Source organism: Anopheles aquasalis, chromosome 3, assembly GCF_943734665.1.
Source record: "Anopheles aquasalis chromosome 3, idAnoAquaMG_Q_19, whole genome shotgun sequence".
Classification (NCBI taxonomy): Eukaryota; Metazoa; Arthropoda; class Insecta; order Diptera; family Culicidae; genus Anopheles; species Anopheles aquasalis.
In genome coordinates this window covers 37,381,564-37,396,563 of record NC_064878.1, presented here as the reverse complement: position 1 = coordinate 37,396,563, position 15,000 = coordinate 37,381,564, and the positions used below count along the sequence as shown (strand labels likewise).

Here is a 15,000-nt window from a genome sequence, read left to right as displayed (position 1 = left end):
AAGGTCACCGAATCGAGTGAGCGATTTCGAAGCGATCGTTTCGCGCGGGCCCACGTTACACGTGAAGGACGTTCCAATTTCTGACCGAAACCGAGCGACCACCGGGGTGGTGTGTGCGTGAGAATTTTGCACAAATTTTTCCTGCACGTCAACCACACCCGCGCGAAGGTCAGACCGACCGCCGGGGCCGCCCGTGCGCCCGGGAGGCGATTAGACGCCATCAGCAGCAGCCGGGGATGAGCGCGCACTCCGTTTCGTTTCGTTTCGGTTTCACTTTCAAAGCATAAAGCGGAGAGCGGCCTTTGGCGCAGCGGCCGCGGCTTCTCCGGTGGTGGTTACTATTGTTGTTACTTGATCGCGAGTCGTGAGCCTCCACCCATAACACACATAACCCCCCCTCGTCAAAGTACTCTCGTTCGCTATGACTGCCTCTGACTGGCGCACACTGGCGATGGCCTTTACAAAGTTGGAGCGGGGGTAAGAACAGCAGCTAGTGGGCAGTTGATCATCAGCAACCTTACGTTAGTGCAGTGATGCGCAGCAGCAGCAGCAGCAGCTTCACGATCGCACCTTTAGCGCTAATTGTGAGTGAACGAGTTTATGATTCATCGGAAATATTGTCACCTTGCATCCCATCTCAATGTTGATTCCGGAGAAATCATCTGTTAACACCAGACACAGTGGTGCACGAGGTAGCGAGGGTTTAGTTGAAGGCAAACAGAAAACTATTTTATGAATGGACACTCGATCAGCAGTTGTTGCGCTACGAGATGTCGGTATCGTGTCAACAATGTCGACGAATGATCACCTGGCGTGGTTTTTGATCTGCCGAATGATCATTAAAGGTCACTTAAACTTGGGATTTCCTCTGAATTGAGTGATCGCGCGATCATCAAGCATGGGAATTACCCACTGACTTCCTCGTCGCAGAACGTTGATCCAAGAACGATTCCATTTCCGAACGGAACCGGTTTTATCCTTGCAGAGCTTGAAATTTTTGGAGAGAACCAATAGTTGATTGCCCTCTCAAATGTCATTCGGTTGCGATTTGTTATACTTGGGAAAACCCTCGCATCGTAGTCTTTAGTCACGACGCAATCAACACTGCAAATGCAACGACACAAACATACGCCACCACACAAAGAGAGCCCAGTGGACAGTGGCAGTCGCTGCATACCGTCGATCTGCGTGCGCGGGTGCGAGGAAGACGCCACGAGCAACGACGAGAGAGAGACGATGACGACAATGGTGGTGACAAGTTGATAAATTTATCCGCCCGATGGAATGTTATGCAATGCTCTCCACTACTGGTACACTACCTTGCAGCAGCAGCAGCGAGACGCCAGAGTGCAGGAGGCCTCGTGTGCGTTTGGAGGCTACTTGGCCCAGTGTTGCTGATGCGATTTTGCCGCCCGATTCTCCGCTTGGAATCGCACGGAGTGGCAACACTCACTCCCTCCTGGGTACTCCTCTCATCGTGGTTTCGAGTGGCTACTTATACAGCACAAGTAGCGATCGTGTAACGATCGATGGTGCGATGGTGGAATTGCGGTTCCTTTGCAAAGTGTTTCGCATCGTTGCTGCTGCCTGCCAAGTGCTGTCGTGTATCGTCTGCATATCGGCCATCGTGAGCGGCGAACACAGATTCAAGATTTTGCACAAAATCGCAACAGATTAATGGGTCAGCGGTTATTAGTTGTTTCGATGCCGGCCGTTCGCCAGCAGAGCCGGCCAAGTAATCTTTCGGCGTCCCAATTTGTTTGCGCGCGCGAATTGTGTTGTTGATTGTGTAACGCGCAATGCAACGCTCGCGCCCCCGTGATCGAGGATCGAGCCAAAAAGGCGTGCACCAGTAAAAAAAAATTCTGCAGCAACACTAAGCCCCCCGGGGAGGGTTGACATGTGGAGCTCTATCGCCTTTGGTAATGGCATTATAATAGTGTGTTTGTCGCACCTCGTTCTCGTCCCTGGTTGCGCCGTGTTGGGTCGTGAATTATCACGCCTCGTAGAGCGTGTTCAGAAGCTGTGGCGGTAAATCGAGTTATAAAAAAAAAGCATCCGTCATCGTCGGTGCGCTGGTACACACCGTGCCCGATACCTGTGCCGGCGATGATCGTAGCTTTCTCCAGCTTGTCTATTTGGGTCGAGGCAAATTAGCTGCCAGAACCGTTGTGCTCCCATGGCGCGGTCACCCTGTGTTTGCATAAAATTTGATAATGAGCATGCAAACAATAATAATGATAATAATAGACAGAGCTACCGGGACGCAAAACCTTATCCCAGACCAGCAGCGGACGGCTGCAATGACGGCGTGAAAATGACGCTACCTTGTACCTTCACTGAACCGAACGGAATTAGTTCAACGTCACCGTTTTGTCGATGGCAACAAAAAAAGGCTAAGTGAATAACAAATCCGCTTCTTTGTGGCGCCAGCTTCTCCCCTCTCCCGTCACCCCGCGGTGATATGATCAGCATCACTGAACCTCAAGACGCTTGAGATCTTGTTGTGCATGGAGGTCGCCGCGAACAATTCCCTCCCTCGTTTGGCAGACCGCCGAGCCGCGATGCGAGGAGGTATCATTTACAAGAAATTACGAATGAGGCGTCGTCCTTCGGGGGCGGGGGAGGGTACGGGGAGAGGTCGCCAATCAGCTGCCTCGCGATCCGGATCCGGGCTCCGGAGAGCGAGCAGAGTAGCAGCTGTTTTTTTTTTTTTTATTGCGAACAAACGCGCGACCATCTCGTGTCTCTCGCGTGGGGTGGCGCCATGCTTTCACGGTGCCCGTTGCCTGTTGCCTGTGGTGGCGTCAGTCGAAGGGTGTGACCATGGCCGACCGACCGACCGGCCGGCGGGTTGGTCAGCATGGGGCGGACCGAGGGTGGCGAGAAATTCTTCGGGAGAAATTATTACCGTCATTCCAAGCAGCTTGTCTTGCTCTGCCGCCGGGATGGCAATCTTTTCGTTTCGTTTCGTTTCGTTTTGTCTTTGCAGATGCACGGGGAGTGATAATGAGCGGAGTGCCGGAGTTTGGTTGTCGCATTTGAATAGAGAGATCTTCAGGAGAGAGAGAGAGAAGTTTCTGCCTCGACGCACGCAGCAGCTGATCGATTTGTTTCGCGTCGCAATCAAACAAATCGATTAACGGCGCTGGTTGATGTGAATGGAAAGATTTCATCCCGTAGCACAAGCGACGAACCTCTTTACGAGACAAAGTCGATCGCTGTTTTCCAAGTCATTACCCGGTGTGTAGCGATCCACTGGCCGATAGTTTGGAGCGTTGCGCATTAACCTGATTTCGCAGCGAGAGACGGTCGCTCCTAATGGTGCGATGCCCTATCAAGACCGGCAGCAATGCTGATAACTCCAGCAGCGCAGAGCAGAAGAGAACGCACGAATGGTCTCCCCGAATGGCCCATTTCTTTCCTACACGCGCAGACTCATGCCAGAGCGAAAATGGGTATTTTGTTCGCGCGCGATGATGTTGTCGTACGTGCAGTGAACTCTCGCTGCGATTGGATCAAGACACGCCACGGTGGGGACGACTGAGGCGCATGTTGTCTTTGGCGCCTGGCCGTCGGTGACCCAGTCGACGAGTTTGCGTTTCTTCAGGCGTTCGTTCGCTCGTTCGTGTATTGCTTACGATTGTGTAATTCTAGCGTCCGGTAGCGGTCGAGTGAAGTCGAACCACCACATTAGGCCGGTGGCCACGCGACCTACTGCTCCGCAGCTTGCTACTGGATGGAGGACCGATCTAACGGCAGCTGATAGTACACCAGCGGGCATCTTCAAACTGATCCGTTCTCCTTTTGCACGGTTGGGTGCAAATTGTTTGTAATTCTCGCGCACAATTAGACTACGAGATCTCTGCCCGGAGGTCGTTCGAGAAGAAAAACGACATTACTTAACCCAGCTGAGCCCCTGCGGCGGCTCAGATAAGAGACATTTGTAGGGGCATCGAGCGCAAAATCCACGATCGCTATCGATGCTGAGGTAACATCATGACTTTCTTTATTGCCTGAGGGCAAATGTTGCACGCACGCTATGCTGTGCTGTGCAGTGCACTCACCGAAATCTGTGTCAGTTCCGTTGATTTTTTTCGTTTCTTTCAGTTCTCGATCCACCGCTTGATCGTTTCTTCAGCCGTGTTGATCGTGTTAGCAACATAAAAGTAATCTGGCCGGAAACTCATCGTTGGATCGATCCCGCACGTGCCTGTCGTAGCAGGCGGGGAGTTGGTGGTTGACGAAGGAAAGTGAACGTAACCTAGTTTTCTCGCTGGCCAGCGACAACGCGCAACGGTGAGGTGCAAAAGCGAGCGAAGAACGCCGACCCGACCGTCGACCCAGCGCACCGTTGGTCAACTCATTTCTCTTGTTTTCCCTGCGTCTATCTCGCTTTACCAGCCGCTCCCCATCGCCCGTGGTGTTTTTGAGGGAGTGGAGCGAGGTAGAAGATTTTAAGCGGAAGATAGCACTCGCTGGATCTCTCTTCTGTGTGCTGATGGCGCAGCATAACGACATCGGCAAACAAGCGCGTTTCCTCCTTTTACTCGTTAGCCACCTCTCTCTCTCTCTCTGTATCTGTTCGGTTCTGGCTTCTATCGGCCGTTTGTTTGATCATAATATTGGTCGTGAACACTGTTTGTCGAGGAAGGTGCGAATGCATCGTTTGCTTCTCTCATGAACACCAGGACGCTTGGGGGGCGATGTAGAGATTGCTCGCGTCAACCAACATGTGGGACAGTTGGATTCCTCGTTAATGAGCGTAGTTTGATGGAGATTTTTCGAAAACACTTTAATGCACTACTTTCCGGCTGCCAATGGCACATAAAAGTTATCTCTCTACATCAACGATTAACCACCTTGTTACTGCACACTTTCTGACTTGAAATAAAAATTGCGCGAAACGTTAGAGAGATCTCTGCAAAGCACATAGGTTGTCCCCATGCTATCCTAGCCATTAGAGATGTGAGGGGGGTCCCTGCCTATCGCTAGCATCCATCTAGGCAAGATAGATGGTGTATTGTCAATTGTTTCTGCAGCATCATAAAGTTACTGATCAAATGGCCGCTGGTACTGAATGGATCGATAAACACTGATCGTGCAATGGATCGTGCATTGAACGCACTTGTTACTCGGAAGAAAACCAACATCGAGGAGTTATGATGGTTTAGTTGCTTTAAAAGAAGTAGTATTTAATGCAATCAAAGCGGCTATGAGGTGCTGAAGTCGATCTTTTACGTGACTTTCACGAATGTGTACAGTGCTGCATTGCTGTTCATTTCTAGAGGCTACCTGGTAGGCATAATTTCCGGTTTATAGGCCTGAAAAAAAACCCTCCAAAGAATATCGAAGCGTGAAAAATGTCATCTACTTATTGCTACTCAGTCTTTAATCGGTCAAAGGAAATGTTGCCTCATGTTTGCTAAATTTGGTCGCATATTTTATTTTCCATCCTTTCTGTTTATGAAATGTATTTATTCATCCAAACTAAATCAGTTTGACGGCTAACCGTATGCAGCTTCCGCTCCAGTGGAAAGCCAATTATCGAACAAATGGTCCGTGTGCACGCCAACGTGATTTCTACCCCGTTTGGTTTAGCATAGCGCATCAAGCATTATTGACCGATTGAAATCGACCGCCAACGGGAGAGGGAATACACGGTGCGAGCGCTCCCGTGATCGTGATCATGATGAACGGGCCCACACAATGGCTCTCCCAGCATCCATGGGAGGATGAGATTAATCTAATGCACGATTTTACGACGCATCTTTAACCACAAACGTGCCTGCCTGGGAAGAAGAGTTCTAGGCACCTGGTTTGGTGGAGGCTCAACCCTGAGAAAGAATCGTTCGGAAGCCAGTGTTGCTACATACACTGCCACAGCCTCGCCTACGGTTAAATTGTCGAATGAAACGTGGTTGAAAATGTGACTTTGGAGCTGCTCCCCTGTCCCCCTTAATTATACCATCCGATTGAGCTGGATCATCCTCCTTCATGCCCGGATCGGGACGAACACGTCGCAAGTAGCGCTTTGGCGCTAATAATGCGATACTGCTGCTGCTGCTGCTGCTGCTCGAGAGCGAGGGTAGTACGGTGGGAAGGTGGAGTTGATTATTGGCTTTCCCGATTTGGTGAGCTTCTAGCTCGGTTGCCTGCCTGAACTTCATAATAACAGAGAGTGCTCCCTCCCATTTGATTGATTTGCGTACCTTGCCACCAACGGGAACCCGTTGAGCCGATGAGGAGGGAAGTTTGATTGTTTTCCCTCAGGCCATGCCAGCATTACCACAAGCAGAGTTTCAAATTGTTGCACTGTTTTTTTAGTTTCACACTCGCGTGTGTTACATGTTCCCAGTGTAATCAAACGGATCAGACACCGATAAGAACGAGTCGCGTGTTTTTAATTTAAATTTTGAACACGCCAAACAACACCGAAAACATTATTTATCATGTTCCAGTGAATGTGAGACATATTTGTGTTATATTGTTCTTTTATTTATTTTCTAAAAAAATATTTTTACTCAATGAAATGCATTCAGGCGCCCTCGACTGCGATGTGAACAACAACTGGCGACTCGCAGATGGCCCATTATTTAATCGAGCAAACATAAATCGTGGATTTATCATCAATTAGCATACATTGTATAGCAGTTAGTGAGCCTGGCACAGTCACTAACAGCTCCATTTCGCACGTACGACAATCGCAGCTACGATGTAAGGCAATTATGCGGATTGCGGCTACAACGGCAACGATGACAACGAGGCAACAAAAAAACACTACAAAACCCTTCATTTCCTTTATTTTGTTCTGATCGTCATAATCCACAAAGGTGGAGGAGGCTAAACCTTCTCCCACAACCAGTGGGGGGAGGGGCAGTGGAAGGTCAACGTAATGATACGCGGCCACCGCGCAGTGACACAGCAGTGACACACGGTTATGGCTCGCTCGGAACGAACAAATCATGTGCTCTGCTCATGCACACCACACAGAGCGCGAAGAAGCTCTTCATCATCATCATCATCACCGTCGCCGCCATGAGCTCCATTAGTCACATCGTCCACGTGGACAACGCAAACGAGGTCGTCCTCATGCATGTTGCCGCGAAGGGCTGTCACAATAATTCATAATTCTGAACGCGAAACCCCGTATCATGCAAAAGGTCGCCGTGCATAATTAATGCTTTACACTTCAGCTGTACCGGCGGTTCCGTATCTCATTGATACTCGCAACAGAGCGCACCTGTTGGCGAGCGGCGAGAAGATGTCCACACAGCGCCAATAAATGGTTCCCGAATGGTGCCAAATCAAATTAGCGGCCGTAGCAACAGAAAGTTGATCATCATCGGGGCCGTTGTCGCTGGTTACCTTGCTATGTCGTCCATTCATTTTCTGGCACCGAGCAAACAGAAGAATGGATTGGAGAACAAGCTGAACACCAGCGCACCACGACGAGTGTGTTGAGTCAATTATTTGTTTGCGCGGTCGTCTCGGGCAATTCTTTCGTTTGCTGTCGTTGTGGTCGCCCAAAAGTTTGCGAATCAACAACCGACGGTGCGATATGATGGCATTCGGCATGGCTTATTCCAACATAATTAGCCACACCATTGGCAATGGCGGCTACGATGATGGATACACGATGGCTGGTCGGTCGGACGAGGGTTCCTAAATCTGACAGCCACACGGTGATGTGTTGTCTGATTCATGGCTTTGATGGCGCGAAGTTTTGCGCGCTGAAGGACGCGTTGTGCACAAAGCCACCTCATGGCTAGAACCACCGTTTGCGTGAGCGAATGTAATTCATCTTTCTGCTGCTACTAGTGCTTATCCGTCCTACCAGCTGTGTCCAACTACGACTACGACAAAGGACCGCAAGTAGTGCGAGCGAATCCGCTTTGGGGGCATTTAATCTCGCCGTTAAATCAAAACCGTTTTTGTTTGATCGCTACTATTATGCGACCATAAAATGTTTAGGGGGGATTTGTGCAAAGTTCAATTAGCAATAATGAGGATTGTGGCTGGGAGAGATACCGTTACGTTGCTTCGGACAGCTGTCCTTCGACCACCAAAATGCATTCCCTCCACACAAATTGCTTTCAAAGCGACGCAACCGGATCACGCCAGGCGCGAGAGATCCGTGTTCCACCTCCCCGAGAGCAGTATGTTCACATTTTTTTTTTTGCGATTAGTCACAACTTTTGGTGCGTGTTTTGGGCCTCTTATTATTTTTCGCACAACATAACGGATGTGCGGTTTGTCGAATCACAATGGCATGATGATGATGATGATGATGATGCTGCCGCTGATCGGGGTGAGATATCTATTTATGATTACTCAACCGTGTTCCACCAAATTATATATAATTTGCTCACAGATTCCGGTAGATCAGTGCACTAGTATGCTCAGGGGTTTTTGGCACGAGATGATTGCTTCATCTATTACGCATTTTGCAATCCTCAGCATCGAAGTATTCGCATTTAATAAATTTGTTGTGCGAAAACAATGTTGAAAACAATTTGAGTTACTAACAATTTCTATCGTACTTTTTTTTAAAGAATTTTGATAAGTTACTTCCCAAAAAACAACCAATTACAGTGGATACAGTCCCTTGATGATGTGTACAGAGTTCGTCGATCAAAATTCAATTATTCTGGATGACCGGAACATTTTTTTTTCTTGTTCATTCTCATCCGTTTCCCTTTCCTGGATTTTGTCGGTCATGACCGTTTTTGTTGCTGCTGCTGCTGCTGCCTTCTTCAGTCGATCTTCGCAGCGTACAATTTTGTTCGATGATGTGTTGAAGTTTCACTAATCTTTTTACACCTTCCCCGAAAGGAATGCAAGGATTGTTCACATATTTGCTACCGTTCGCGCTCCAGTGATGGATTGCGTCAAGCGGCTCTTACGCTGCTACCGGTTTTCGCAGATATTCAAAACACTGCGATCAAACCAAAGGTAGTCTTGGCTTGCGGCGCTTGTCAAGCAAAACAATGTTGTGTGTTATCAACATATTTGCGCAGCGACCAAAAATTCGAGAATGATCTCAGTGTCGATCTCTGTTTTGTAATGCTGATGATGCAATACCGGACCTGGTACGTATGCTGCGACTGAAGATCGTCTACATAATTTGTTTCTCTTTAGAAGAGCAAAGAACCTGAGTCGAAATAGTGAGGGTTGATAATCGTTGGTAACGGGCTACCAAAACAGTCACCAATTACGCTACGGCCCCCGGAATTGTACCTAACAATTATCAAAAGTAACTTTTTTGCGATCACCGCAATTAATGCTTTGTAGATCTTACCAGTGACTATTACAAGAGAGCCTCACCCACAACACCCCTATCGACTGCTGGCAGTTATCAGGCATCTTCAGGCTCGTGAAATTATTCTGGAAAAAAGTGGAAACTTTCCATTCCGTTTGCGACAACGATTGTCATCCGGGCGGAAAACCAACGGGTTGGGAAATTTCCATCACCTCCAAATCGGTGTCGCGCTTCGCACGCGTCGCACCCACCATCATTAAGATGGGCTGGCTTATCGGCACCACCAGAACACACCACCTGAGCCCGAGCTAGAAGCGATCCACCATATAATTGTTGAACATTTGTTATCAAATCGCGCACACGCTGCCGGTGACATCGGTGCCGTCGGTGGTTGTCTGGCACTTTAGTTTCAGAACCTGCCGGGGGGCGGTGGGAAACCGACTTATCATTGTTTTGCGCCTTCTCAATAAATAGTTTATACACCGATCAGCCGTCTGTTGTTTGCAAACTATTTCATTTTTGCATAAGCAGGTCCTCTGGTTCTGGCGCGAAATGTCATCAGCATTGCGTATGCACGATGAGGGTTGATTTGTTTCTATTAATTTCATTTGGTCTTTGTTCTTCTCTGTTGTCGCCATTTGAAATCGCACACCAAATGTATGTTTGGTGGTTTTAATTGGCTGTGCATGGCGCCAGCTACAGCGAGCCCACATGCCGGAATGGCGCACTGTAATTAGTCGCATTATCTTGCCGCTCGAGCAACAAAACAGCGGATCGCGAAATAATTGACTCTGTCGCGGGTGCGATACAGACGGTCTGCGATCTCGCCGGCGGGACTGGCATTTGTGTTAGAAACGCATCTCCACTCCAGCACACGGAGCCTGTGAGCAATTGCCAGCGCTGGCATTTACGCCATTTGTTGGATGATCTTTCATGATCGCTCGTGTGCAAGGAATTACCACGTCATCTTGGGTCACGATCGAGTGTGTGATCGAGCATCTCGAGCGTTAAATTGGGCGTCCATTTCCGTGCTGGCCGCGAATGATACAGTGTTTGCTTGATTTGTTGCCATGGTTGTTGCACCTTCCCCGATGATCGTGACTGGCTTGCAATGCAGAGAAACAGCGCCAACAATTAAGAATCAATCGGTTGATCATCACACCTCTAGAGTGGTTATGGAACCATTCGGGATTTGATTAACGCTCGGCACAGGTGTTCAGCTTTCAACGAATAGCTCCGATTAGAACACAACACAACACAACAAGCGTTTGGAAGCGGATTCCGTGGCAGCAATACTTGTAGTAGAGCTTACAAAATGTGTAGAACATTTGAATATTCTAGCGATCATTGGTCGTGATAAAGGTCATAATGGATCTGTACAGCATTTGCGTGTTTATTGTTGTGGTTCGGTAGATTCACATAAACTCGTCCTAGTAGAGAGTAAACAATAAGAGATGCGTTTACTTTACTGAGCGCCATGAATGTTGATGAAGGTTCCCGTAAACTTTAGAGTTATTCATTTGCCGCCTAACAAGTCTATCGTTTGAAAATCAAAAGGAAAACACATTTCCCTAAGGTATAGCCGTTCCTATTAAGGGACTTTACACTTCATCAGCGTTCGTTGCTTATGCACTGCTACGAGTGAACTGACTCGTGAGGGGATACCCTTATAATAACTCCTCCTTTGGGGTATGCGGCTGTTGTCTGCTTATGTCATTTCATGCTGCCAGCACTCGCAGTGTTATGATATCGATGGTAATATGAAGCTTCTCTTAGTGGCCCCCAAAGGCCATCGGCCTGCGTGCAATTCGATATGAAAAGAGTGTCGCAGGGCCAATTATGGAAAACTCGCTTACACTCGCTGGACGTTTCCGATGGGGCGCAAAAGTCGCTCGATATCACTCCGTTGGTGCTCCGGCAACGCTTAACATTACGGTTGACGGGCTTTGATGCTGCTGTTGCTGTCATGGCTTGCACCCAGAGATAGCCTGTCCGCCTGGAAGCTGTTTCGAGTGACGCTAATCTAACGCGACCGGCCCACCTTCTCTGGCAGGTGAAATGTGTGTTTTGCGTACGATACGGGAAAAACGTGGTGGTGCCATGGTATGCTGCCATGTAGGAAAGGGCCCCAGTCAAGTCTTGTCAGGGTGTGCGAGGGCCCTGGCGCGAGTAATTATACACTTTCTTCATAATAAGCTTCTCCTTTCTGGGCGTGAAGCTGTGGCATGGTGGCGTGGCGGCGGGGCGGCGGTAGTACTTGTGTAAACGCGTGATTGGACCAATCATGCCACGCGGCAGCATGTTGGTAGCACCGTTAGCGATGGGGACGAACCAAACCTATCCGGGCTATCCTCTCTCGTAACTCGTGGCACCGGCACCAGCTTGCCAGTGCAGTGCGCTGTCCAAAATAGACAGGGCCTCCGCTAAGGAACGTCTCGATTGCATGGCAGATTGTAATTAGCTTTCCACTCTGCAGAAGGGCACTGCAGTCATATGCGATTGCGCCATGACAAGGATGTTCTGCACCCTGGCCCTTAAGTCGCATTCACTGTAACACGCAAGCTGCCATCGTAGAAACACAAATTCCCTTGATATTAGAGGATTGATAAGCTACTGAGAATGTGTGCTAATTATTTGCTTTTCCTTTTTTCCTCTCTCTTCCACAGATGGTACTTCCGCAAGATAAAGAGAATAGAGGCCGAGAAGAAGCTGTTGCTGCCCGAAAACGAGCACGGCGCCTTCCTGATCCGTGACTCTGAAAGCCGTCACAATGATTACTCGCTTTCCGGTAAGTAACACTACGCGCAACTTCCCAGAGAACTTGGAATCTAACGTGTACCCCTTTCGTTCTTCGTTCTAGTGCGCGACGGTGACACGGTCAAACACTATCGCATCCGACAGTTGGATGAAGGCGGATTCTTTATCGCTCGCAGAACCACATTCCGCACGCTGCAAGAGCTGGTCGAACATTACTCGAAGGATTCCGATGGGTTGTGCGTTAATCTGTGCAAGCCGTGCGTACAGGTAAGTGACCACCACATGCTCAGGCAAAAAAAAAAACCGACGATTGTCCGCTCTCAACTCTTCCTGGGCTGACCTCGCTATGCGAGGCGAGCTTCCCCTTTCGGTCGTATTAGCCTATGTTCGCTGCTTTTTGCTGTCACTCGTTTGTTGCTGCCTTCTTCTGCCTGTTCTTCCTCTTTTGGGGAGTTTTCTTTTTCCGAGCTTTCACTGTTGTGTGCCACAGAACAGTTGCAGAAAAATTACCGAATTGAGTGTATGAAATGTAGACAATATTTGGATGTTTTTTTTTAAACTTCCCCCATTCCTCAAAACGCGGCTCACAAACAAGTCGTGAATCTAGTCACTCATGCCCAGCGGTTCGCATGGTTGTCTCTTTTACAGTGGCTTTTGCTGTTTGCTGTATTCGTTTTTTTGAGCTTTTTTTTTTTTGTTGCAAATTTTTGGTTCTCTCTATCAATTTCCTTTCTCTTCTCGTTTTCGCGACTCGTGAAGGTTGCCAGTCAGTCAGAAGAAGAAAAAAATGCTTCCATCTTTCTTCTAATACCAATACTCCCACCGGGAGGGCGACCAGCAACACTGACAGACAGCTAATCTGCTGGCTTTTCATAAAATAAAAATCCAATTAGGATAAAATCATAAACCCCGTGTCAGCTAGTGGCCGTGTATCTCCCTTTTACCACATCTGCCCACCGTCCGCTACGGAGCACCGCTTAGCAGGTGGCAATCGGTTTGATGGCCTTACCGTCAAACTTCTATCTCTTCTTAATCGTCGTCGTGGTCGTCGTTGGCGCGCGCGTTTTGCAAATGGAGAATTCACCGGTGCGGAGATAGAGGAGTGTCATGTCAGCTGATTGGTTAATCCCGCCTGGCTTGCTTCGTTTAAACGGTTGAATCCCGTGCCTCACCAATGTCTCTTCTCTCCTCTCAGTTTCGGTTTCGTGCTTTTTTCTAACTATGATATGTTTTCTTCTTTCTTCTTTTCTCTTTCTCTCTCTCTCTTCTCTAACACTACCTTGGGGTCCAACGGTGGGCTACGGTTCATTCGCTACATTCTTTTGCACCCTTCTTCCTGCTCTTTTCCCCCACTATGCTCTTTTCCTTGGCCACACTTTCGCATCAACCACACTCATCTGCGTTCTACATATTACCCTTCATGATGAGTATCCCCCTCCTGGCGTCGCATTACGAATTGCACACTCCCAAATACGATACTATCACACGATCACATTGACGATCACCATCACCATCATCATCCTGTGACGGTCGATCACGGTCTCGCGGCGTGCCATAAATCTGACTCGACCCATCTATCATTTGCACACAGTCAAGTCGTTACTATCAACTGTTCGAGGTAGGAGGAATGTTCGTTGACTCAAATAGACCCCGCTCCGAAGCTTCCCCTTGGAGGCGAATGTGCGACTCTTTGACTATCCCATCCACCGTCCAGTTTATGTGCCATGCTTTTACACAACACGCCCGTCAACTCCCGTAGAACAACCAAAACAGCTCGTAAGATCGTCGTTCTGTCTTCCTCAGTGTACATTTACCCTCGATCAAAAGCAACATTCCTCTATCGCGCTCCCTTTTGAATGATGTTTTATTGTTTGAAAGATGACAATTGTGTGCCTGTTTATGTAGTTTTCTTTTAGTTTTGTAGTGCATACCTAATTTATGTAGCCTAAAACTACCCATTAAATGAACGAAATTATTTACGCTTCGACTTAATAACGGTACAGTAGCTTGAATCATTCGTCTCGATCGTCAGTGCGTCCTTGGTAACCGTGACGTGTGCAAAAGCACGCGCGGTAGTAAAACGGCAAATAATATTGCAAAGAAAAAAAAAACAAAATCCGCGAGAGGCTCCGGTTGAACGGTTTCTGTCAACCACATCGACAGATTCCGTGCACGTCCGCGAATGAACCGTTCTGTGATGAGAGTTTGTGTGGTGCGGTGCGGTGCGCTGCGGTGTTTACTTGCTATTCCGCATGCGATCTCTACATCATCGATATCGTTCGATAAGCGCGATTGTTGTGCAGCGCCCACCCGGTTGCCAGCGAGGGTACGTAGCCTCGGTGGCACCAACCAGCGATCGACGACTAAGTTGTTCTTGGATTTCCAACAACTATCCCTCTAGCACTAATGGTTTCCGATTCTCGAAGAATAGTCGAAGAACCATTTGAACAAGGGGAAAAAGAAACTCAGATATTCAATTTCGAAGCAATTGCTACCATTAATGGACGTCCTTCGCTGTATCCTTGAAAAGGTTAATGATTTTCTGCGTACAGGCAGGGTGGCGTCCAATAAAGTAGTAGAAAATAGAGATCCAACAGAAGAACCGGCCAGGGTCGCGGAGGCATAAATTCTTTTCGCTTTCTTGATATGTTGTCTGTCATGTCGAGGCAGAAACCACCATCCACATACAGCGCATGTAATATCTCCGGGGGAGAGGTCAATCGAATGCCGGGTAACACACGACATATTCTTCCGCATGTTTGTTCTTCTTCATAGACAGTCGTCATTATGAGAATGTAGACCTGTTCTTGGGAAAAAGGCGCGACTGTAACTATAATTTTCTGTTCTTCATGCTCTGCTACAATGCTATAGATACTCCGTAGCGTGCGCAAAACAGGTGACGGAACAAAATGAGCAACGTACAGTAAGTTGCAAATTGCACATTCAGTGCAAATGACAAATGGGTACAGGTTACGATTGAT

The 15,000-nt window shown here is 48.3% G+C and overlaps 1 protein-coding gene across 5 annotated transcripts in view; it reads left to right on the top strand.

The window, feature by feature from the left end:
- The window catches only part of LOC126578606 (tyrosine-protein kinase Src42A), a 73,617-nt gene that overhangs the window by 53,352 nt on the left and 5,265 nt on the right, over positions 1-15,000 (top strand). For all 5 annotated transcript variants that reach the window (XM_050241362.1, XM_050241359.1, XM_050241361.1 and 2 more), the window contains exons 3-4: positions 11,929-12,050; positions 12,123-12,286. In XM_050241362.1, the coding sequence (XP_050097319.1) occupies positions 11,929-12,050; positions 12,123-12,286 (286 nt within the window). The remainder of the gene's footprint in view (positions 1-11,928; positions 12,051-12,122; positions 12,287-15,000) is intronic.